Here is an 8,494-nt window from a genome sequence, read left to right on the forward strand (position 1 = left end):
GTATCAGTTTAGAAACAATAATGAAGGATGGCTAAGCTTTACGCATGAGTTAATGCGACCTTTCCACGAGTTAAAGGACAAAATGGCTCTTGAAACTTATTTAAAGAACAGTAGGTATCACTGAAACAAGGGGAAATACAGATAACTAATTAATCAATCAATAAACTCCAGTGCTTTTATTGGTCTATCCAACATTTTAAAAAGTTATACACATGGAATATTCGAATTGACCTAATTTAAGTCGTTCTCCTAAACTTGTAGGAAGAGTACAGATTTATACAGGACCTTATCATCTTTTTTATACAATAAGTACGTGCTAATCTTGTCTTAATCCTTAGCTAGCAAAATGTTTGACATTGAAATTAGTTTTGTTTTAATCCTCAGAAAAATGGTTGACATTGTGAAACTAATCTCGTTATAATCCACATCAAAATGGTTGACATTGTGAAATTTATCTTTGACCGTGTAATATGGACCCTTTCGAAGATTATTCTTCGCGTCTAGTAGAAAACATGGAAAATTAATTTTTGAAATTGTTTGAATGTAATGAGATAATTAGAAAGATATGCATTGTCATCATCACATTTATAAATAAAGAGTCGGTTTTAGATTATATAGGCCAGAGTCTTCAGACAATCTGTATATGTATTGTTATTTGAAGGTCACACTTATCACCTTAACATATCTCTATCAGTAACCTTATTACATATATACTGGTCTTAGTTCTGACTTTTGAGTTCTGAAATCAGGCAAGAACGAAATCTTCTAGTGACAATAATCTTTCAACCTTTTCAGGTTTTTGGGCTTGATGGGCCAGTCTGACTTTAGGCTAAACCTATCTTTAGTCCCTAATGTCAACTGCCTAATTAATCTCTCAATGATCATTAGTCATGACTACAGTCTATACAAAGTTTAACAATACCATAATTTTTTTTCTACTAATTGACTAAAGTATAGAACTTAATTAGTCTATTACACAACTTAATCTGTTCTTCATACCTCAGAAGGCCAAACAAAAAATAGTAAGATACGGCACACAGTTATCCCAGCCCAAAAGGAGAGAGTATAGTTGATTAAATCTTCTACTTAAACCGAAGCTCTTGTTCCCATCTTGTGGGAATGTAAGGAATGAGTTTAACAATCGATTCACCTTTTGGAAAAGGTAACTCTGTCTCTACTGGAGTCCTCTGTAACATGAAATCGTTTAGCTTCTCATACTTGACCATATTTTTGATTACTTCATCTCTCTCGTTCTTGAATATGGTTATCCACTTGTCTTCTTTTGACGGCATACTCCTCCTAGCCGCTGCTAATGCACGCCGGAGAACACCAACTGCTTCACCTACTCTCTCTTCTGATTCAAGCACTATCGCTAAGTGTTTTTGGCTCTTTAGCTCGTGTAAAGCTCTCATTGTTGATACATATTCCTACATAAACATATCATCAATCATCAGTGTTTTTAAAAATTAGAAAATCGGTTTAGACTGGTACCTAGACAGCTAATAGGTCATTAGCGGAATGATTTTTCTAAACAGATTTTTTTTTTGAAAATTCAATTTAGATAGCGCCATAGCCTATGCATTAATTCTCTATATAACACCTAACTACCACCTAACGATTTCTTGAACATTGATACTTTATGTATAAAATATATAGAGCTTTGCTACTTCATGTAGGTTCTAATGAAGATCAGAATTAAGTAAATTAACACAAGTATTTAGATGTAACAACAAGATGAGTTTCATTAGTTACTTCTTCTCCACGTATAGTTAATTTTTAAATATAGGATACTTACCAGAAAGCGAGACGATAGGTCTTTACACTCTCCATTAGCACTAGATGACAAATGAGCAGAGGCTTCAGAAAGCAACTGTGTAGTACCATAATGAAGTTTTGACAATAGGCTTGCGCTTTTGCCGCTTTCTTCAGCGTTCTTTGTAGTTACAGCCTATTAAAGAAACATCTCTCACTATTAGCATCAAGTTTCTTCAGCTTCCTAGCTAGAGAGCAGTTTGTGCAAATTAAAGTTAAGAGAATCACTGACCTGACCTTCAGCTAAACAGAGGAGACTTAAAGAGGAGCAAAGTGAAGGAGTTAGTTCAGGAAGCTTCCCTTGAGGCAAAGAAGGTAGCAATGAAGGAAGAAGCTCATGAGAAAGATGATGGAATACTCCAGATGCTTCTCGGGAAAGTGTGACTGAGTTCTTAACATCTGTTGCGTTAATCATCATGAAGCAAACTTATGAGTGTGTAATGCACAAGACAAAAAAAAAAGATGATGGTGTTTTAGAGACAGACTAACCTGTGGATACTAATTCCATGGCTCTCTCACGAAGCTTGATTGCGTAAAAGTAAAGTACCATTCCAAGCTCGAACATTATGTTATCGACTTGGAAGAACTTGGGACACCTGCGCTGAATCAAGGTCTGAGAGATCAATCCACTACTCCATCTTATCTTAAGACCAGGAACATGTTTAATCTTGTCAGCGTGATGCACTAAGTTGAAGAGTAAGGGAAGGTATTGTCCAAGTTTATCGAGATCCTGAATAATAATAACAAAACAAAATCAAACTTGAGCTACAAGAAATATTAGGTTTGGAACAAAGTTTATTTTTTTATTTTTAATTTACCTGCTCACAGGAAGAAGCAAGTCCCCTGGTCATCTCTCTTGCAATAGCATTAGTGGCGTTGCTGCTTCTGTTAACAGATTCCTCCACTGCTTTACGCATGGAGCTTAAGTTTTTGACTTCTCCTAGAGTTGTTGAACCATCACATGATAACACTTTCTCGAACACAATCTGTTTTTAGGTTTTGAAAAAAAAAACAGAATCTATGAACGCTACGTTGTCCAAAATAACTCAAAATATCATCTATGAGTTTAACTAAACATCCCTAAATCTCAATAACATATCTAACACAAAAAAAAACCTGAAATCAGAATGTAGACTTGGACAAACGTTCTTGAGATATGATCACAACAAACAGAATCAAAGGAAAATAAATAAGGTTTATTATACCTCTTTTGTTTTTGGTTCTGGGACTAGATACTGCATCATCGTCTTCTGCTTCTTCCAGACGCTTGTCTAGGTAACTAGTACACACCAGAACAAAACAAAAAAATCTTTGAAACTCTAGAATTTGTCGATTGGTTTATTAATAACACAAAAGAAAAAAATAACCAAAGAAGCTATTCCAGAGAGTGTTAGGAACTTTTTATTTTCAGGAGATTCAGATATTTTGAATTGTTTCCTAATCCTAATGTAAGTCAAACAGTGGATAACAAATAGAAGCTGAAAAGGAAATTTCGTAGAATTGAAATAAAGCAAGTGAAATCATCATTAAAAGCATAATGTAATCATCGAACTGAAAATTTCAATACAACCTTTGATGAACATATTATATATATGAGATTTTGAACTTTTCGAGGGTGTTCCGATCGCTTTTGTAGGTCAATTTCTCTGTATATTGGTTTTTTGTTTACTTCTTAGACAAGGGTTTGACTTTTGATGAATTAGTCTTTCGAGTTAAAAATAAAGAGCTGATATAAGCCCATGGGCTTGAAACAGACAGCCCAACAAAGTTAGACAATGAAAGAGTATTAGAACTATTACTAATTTAATTACCCAGTTCCGTCAAAGTTAACATTACAACAAGGGTTATGCATTTTGGGCGTCTCTGATTTGATTTTAAAGCCCAAAGGGCATCATTACAAGTGGTTTCAAAAGTCTATAATAAACTCAGGTTTCCTCTTTCAGACTACATAAACTTAGCGGTATTGTTTGACTAATGTGACTTGGTAGGAAGAGCTTGGAATTGAATATGCTGAATATGTTGGTCTAAGTCTTCAGGCTTATTCTGGCCTCATTCAACATGGTAAAAAAGAGGGGCATGGGCCAGTAATTTCCAGGCGAGTTCTTTAGAATTTCTGTCTCAGGTCAATTTCTTTCTAGAAACTTTTTCATGAATATAGAAAACATACGCAACTTTTCAACGTTATTGAAAGCTTATATTTATATCCATAAAAAATAATAATCTTATACCCTTAACCAAGAAAAAAAGAACATAGAAAAATATCATTACAAAACTCAGTCATCAAAGATGCACCTGAATAACAAAACTTAAAAACTTCTTAGTATCCACGAACCTGTCTGGTCCTGACTGAAATCGGACCCTTGTAACCCACTTTACGCATAATAGGATCTTCAACAGAATGAACCATGTTGTTCACATGTGCTCTATATGAAACATTCACAAGATGTTCCTCATCGTTAACCTTAGTAGTAGTAGTATTGGTTTTAAAAGTATATTGGGTTTCTTCCTCACTATCGTATATAGCAACATCCTTCTCCAACAACTTCACAGGGTCTTCTCTAAATGACATCACTGGGGCATCCTCAATAATTTCATCTGAATCCGACATAGACCCCTTAGATTCTGACCTCACATCCACTTCACCTTCTAGGAGATCATCATCATCATTACGTTCTTGTTCTGTTTTCTTGTTTTCAGAACCACTAAATGAATTTCCCCCACCACGAGGAGAAAACTGTGAAAGCTCCACAGCCGCTCGTGCAGCATCTGCTGCTTGAGCCGCTGACTCAAACGCTGCTTGTGCAGCATCAGCCACATCCTTGTACTTCTTCTTTCCTCTCTTAACCGAATCAGATAACTCGTAACCTTCTCCCATCCCATCTTCTTTAACCTCACTTGTTAGCTTAGCTTTAGAAACATCTGATGATGTTTTCTGCATAAATAATTAAATTTTATTAGAACATAACTTTCTCTCTGTTTTCGTTTGTGGCTAATTTACATACCTCAGTGGAAGTAGAAGAAGCTTCTTCTAGTTTCAGAACGATGTTGTTCTCTGCAGCTATCTCCTTCAAGACTTTCATTCTAACCTCTCTCGGTGGATGTCTTGTAGACAACTTCTGAATTATCTATAGTAGTAATACAATAAACTAAGTAAGTATTTTGCTCTGTTTCAAAAAAAAAAAAAAGAATTTTGCTCTGTATATAGAGATAGGTAACGTGCTGAATACGTTATAATATCAAAGTTGCTTACCTTTGGATTAACCCCACAATTATGGCGCAACTCAATGGACCGAGCAGCAAGATCTTTGCCAAAACGCGAGATCAGAACGTTACGAATCTCTTGAAGCTCAGGAAACTCTCCAATTCTTGAAGCAGCAAAGAGCAAGCTGGAGACAGCTTCAAGAATCTCGTCAGGACAGTCTCTGTTGTGCTCGAAGAGGTGGACACGGTCGATCAAGAGAGTGAAGTAGCCATGGACGAAGAAGAGGACGTCGAGGGTGTTTTGGTCTTTAATCACTTGGTCGACTCTGTGGTAAGCGTTCTCGTGGTGGCCGAGCTTGAGAAGCTCGGTGACGTCAGAGGTGGCTTGAGAGCATCGAACTTGACGTTGGTTCTTGAGGATAGAGAGCCTCGTGAGAGCTAAGTTGAGAAGAGACTTGAACTTGTTGGTTTTGAAACTCCGACCAAGCAAAGCGTCAAGCTTCTTCCCCATTTGCTCTGGCTACAAGGTTGTATAGAGGAGAGAGACCGAGAAACAAATAGGTTTGTGTGATCTTCCGTTTGAATGTGAATTATAATAAAGAAGAAAGGAAGAAGACGCGTTACGTCGTAAGACGACTTCTTAGCGACGAAGTTTTCCTCTAGGTTGAAAAAACGACCTGAAGATAAGGTTGCGTGCGAAACAATAAAAGACAATAGTGACCGCTATTGAAGTTTTTTGCAAGTGTTAATGAATGTTACTCTTTTCTTGAATGGTACGTATAAAACAAAATTTGTTATATGATCGTGTTGAAAAAAATTCTCAAATAAATTTATCTATTTAAATTCTTGCTATTAATTAATTCCAGTTATTAACTTATAAATGGAAAAGAACAATATACAACCAGTAATTTCTTTTGCGAAAAGAAATATAATTTTCTCTATTATATAAGTTACAAATTCAATACAATTGTACTTACACATTTGAACTCCCCCCCCCCCCCCCCCAACCCCATCACTTATACAACTCTCAAAACATCAAATGCATGAAAGATTCAGGTCTGCACATCTCCCAAATCAGAAATCCCGCGTAGTGCAATCTCTAGTTATGGTATAATGTGGAATGATACATTCCAAGGATGGTTGTATCTGTATTATTTAAAAAAAAAACTATATATAAATATACTTTTGGATATAAAAACGTATAGGATACTCTTAATTCCATTTTGACTGTACGTACTATCTATATATGCATCGTAAGTCACATATCAACAGTTCCAACTTTCATGGTTTCACTTTTTATCATTCTGTTTGTAGTTTTGTACTTTAGAAACTGTAAACGAAACACGCATCACAATGACAAAAGCTATGAAATAGACACAAGAGAACTCTCATTGTTTCGGGTCTTAATATTGCAATTTATTTAAGACCTATAGGTGATAGGTCATGTATAGGTTGTTTGAACTGTAAAGGCATCATTAACGCTTTTGACCATGGGATTAGCCATTGGAAAACACATGACTTTCTCTTTATTAGGTTTGACAACAAATTATACAGCGACAAAATTGAAAGCTTTATAGACTTCTACAACTCATCTCAACGAAACTTTCCTCCACAAACATTTTCTTATTAATGATAGTAATGTTGAGAGGCCTTTAATTCTCTTAGGTAGGAAAAACATGTAGAGAATTGTTCGATTACAAACTCCAGGGCTTTCATAAAAAAAAATTCTTCTACACTATTAACTCTTCCACTAATACCAATTATCTCAAGACACTCACAGAAATCAAACATGTTCTAAACGTACTGTAGATATGAAAAACAAGTTTCTAGTTCTGCCTAATATTTTTGTACGGACACAACTCTTCCCTCGAACTCGATATACATCCAGACCTAAATGATATTACGTGAATCCACCTGCCAAACATTATTGCGAACTCGATATACATCCAGGCCTAAATTTTATTGCGTAAATCCACCTGCCAAACATTAATGGTCAGAACTACAAAGTGATAGTACAGTGCCAGTGGGTTATGGAGAAAGTCATGTGTTTTCATTTGTGGTAGTTGTTCATTTTGGGCCTTTTTGGGCTATATACAAGATGATTCATGGGCTATATTTTTGCCTTTGCCAGAAAAAGAAATCAGGTTCATTAGGTGTTGAAGAAAAAATTAACAGACAGAATTTCATGCCAACATTTTCACATTAACAAAAACTATTCAGAGAGAATAATTAAAGATCAGGGAAGAACAAACGACTTCGCACATACTAATCTAGAAAATTACACCCACTAACAAAATATTTAAACTCTCCTAATCCTCATAATTAGTAATCCATCGAAAATTAACCACCATCTACCACAGCAAGGTAGCGGTAAAAAACCGCAGGGAAGCCCATACGCTTTACAACAAAACGACATCGTTTTCTTAATTTCCTACCTAAGAAAAAAAAAGTTTGTTTTATTCCGCCGGTAAAGACTCCGAACGCCACGAGAACAGATCGCCGGAATCAAAACAATCGTCTGAATATTCAAACAGCCCCTCGACGGCGACGTCGTCTCCGACGCCGAAACCGAAATCTAAAGAGCCGTAATCCGACACGTGATCCTCGAACCCCCATAACTCGTCGATTCCCGACGAATCCGACGACGCTCGTAACAAATCCGCCACCGTCTCCGTCGTCTCCATCTTCTTCGCGACGGGAATCGGAGAGATCAGCGGAGGTGGAGGCGGTGGCAAACCGAGCTCATCATCGGAAGCCTCTAGAAGGTAACCGAGATCCGGCTGAGTTTCGCCGGGATTCCGCGACGTCGTAACGGTCGAAGACAACTCGTCCTCGAAACTCTTCATAACCGAGTCGAGATCTTGACTCACCGGTTCAGGATCCGAGTCATCAAAAACATCGAATAAATCATCTCTCAGCCTCTTAACCTCCGGCGATTCGAGAACCGCGTCGTACGACTCGTCCCTGACTCGCTTTTTACCGGTGGACTCGACTGAGTCGGTCCGAGTTAGCATCTCCTCCGCCATAGAATATCAATTACGTTTTTTTTTTTGTTCGGTGAAATTTTTTGTTGCTCAGTGGCAATATCGAAATTAGTGGGAGATAGAGGTGCATAATGGAAAGAAGGGAACACGAGGTTTTATAGTAGGAGACGAGAGAGAGAATGTGAGGGGAGATAAAACGTAAAGAGAGGCGCGTGCGATGTTGACGGATTGTTCGGCGCGTGTGAGAGCGAATCCTTTGGAATCACGGAGCCCTCGCTTTGGTTTTTTTTCTTTTTTTGTTATTTCTTTCTCTTTTTTAGCCTTTTCTGGTTTTTCTTAATCTTTTTGTAATTTCTAAAAATATTTGTTTTGAAAACTTCCAATCCATATGTCACTTTCTAATTTTCAAAGTAATTATTCGGATTGAATTCGGACTTGAGGTCCGGTCACGTTCCAGTGCACATGCCCAGTCAATTACGCCCTCTAGATATTTCTGT

The 8,494-nt window shown here is 37.0% G+C and overlaps 3 protein-coding genes across 3 annotated transcripts; all 3 read right to left on the reverse strand.

Annotated features, from left to right (window-relative positions):
• Positions 1-953: 953 nt before the first annotated feature.
• Positions 954-3,486, reverse strand: LOC108821589 (uncharacterized). The gene is made up of 7 exons (XM_018594593.2): positions 3,383-3,486; positions 3,018-3,091; positions 2,631-2,798; positions 2,302-2,542; positions 2,045-2,211; positions 1,796-1,948; positions 954-1,427 (listed from the first exon to the last, which is right to left on the reverse strand). Exons 2-7 carry the CDS (start codon positions 3,054-3,056, stop codon positions 1,083-1,085), a joined length of 1,113 nt encoding a protein of 370 aa, XP_018450095.1. The 5' UTR covers positions 3,057-3,091; positions 3,383-3,486; the 3' UTR covers positions 954-1,082.
• A 498-nt stretch (positions 3,487-3,984) lies between these two features.
• On the reverse strand, positions 3,985-5,681 carry LOC108821919 (uncharacterized). The gene is made up of 3 exons (XM_056992134.1): positions 5,063-5,681; positions 4,815-4,937; positions 3,985-4,744 (listed from the first exon to the last, which is right to left on the reverse strand). The coding sequence occupies exons 1-3, from the start codon at positions 5,522-5,524 to the stop codon at positions 4,130-4,132; spliced, it is 1,200 nt and encodes a 399-aa protein (XP_056848114.1). The 5' UTR covers positions 5,525-5,681; the 3' UTR covers positions 3,985-4,129.
• Positions 5,682-7,194: 1,513 nt separating this feature from the next.
• LOC108819086 (uncharacterized) lies at positions 7,195-8,247 on the reverse strand. Its single transcript, XM_018592076.2, has one exon. The coding sequence runs from the start codon at positions 8,037-8,039 to the stop codon at positions 7,470-7,472; it is 570 nt and encodes a 189-aa protein (XP_018447578.1). The 5' UTR covers positions 8,040-8,247; the 3' UTR covers positions 7,195-7,469.
• Positions 8,248-8,494: the final 247 nt, after the last annotated feature.

Source organism: Raphanus sativus, chromosome 8 (assembly GCF_000801105.2).
Source record: "Raphanus sativus cultivar WK10039 chromosome 8, ASM80110v3, whole genome shotgun sequence".
Lineage (NCBI taxonomy): Eukaryota > Viridiplantae > Streptophyta > Magnoliopsida > Brassicales > Brassicaceae > Raphanus > Raphanus sativus.

What these genes read in the sequence shown, in the direction of transcription:
- LOC108821589 (XM_018594593.2), bottom strand. Translation starts at nt 3,056, where the DNA reads ATGATGCAGTATCTAGTCCCAGAACCAAAAACAAAAGAG. An exon ending in CAGAACCAAAAACAAAAGAG is followed by an intron (nt 2,799 to 3,017) that starts GTATAATAAACC and finishes ACCTAAAAACAG; the next exon opens with ATTGTGTTCGAGAAAGTGTT. An exon ending in TTGCTTCTTCCTGTGAGCAG is followed by an intron (nt 2,543 to 2,630) that starts GTAAATTAAAAA and finishes ATTATTATTCAG; the next exon opens with GATCTCGATAAACTTGGACA.
- LOC108821919 (XM_056992134.1), bottom strand. Translation starts at nt 5,524, where the DNA reads ATGGGGAAGAAGCTTGACGCTTTGCTTGGTCGGAGTTTCAAAACCAAC. An exon ending in ATTGTGGGGTTAATCCAAAG is followed by an intron (nt 4,938 to 5,062) that starts GTAAGCAACTTT and finishes TTACTACTATAG; the next exon opens with ATAATTCAGAAGTTGTCTAC. An exon ending in CTTCTTCTACTTCCACTGAG is followed by an intron (nt 4,745 to 4,814) that starts GTATGTAAATTA and finishes TTATTTATGCAG; the next exon opens with AAAACATCATCAGATGTTTC.
- LOC108819086 (XM_018592076.2), bottom strand. Translation starts at nt 8,039, where the DNA reads ATGGCGGAGGAGATGCTAACTCGGACCGACTCAGTCGAGTCCACCGGT.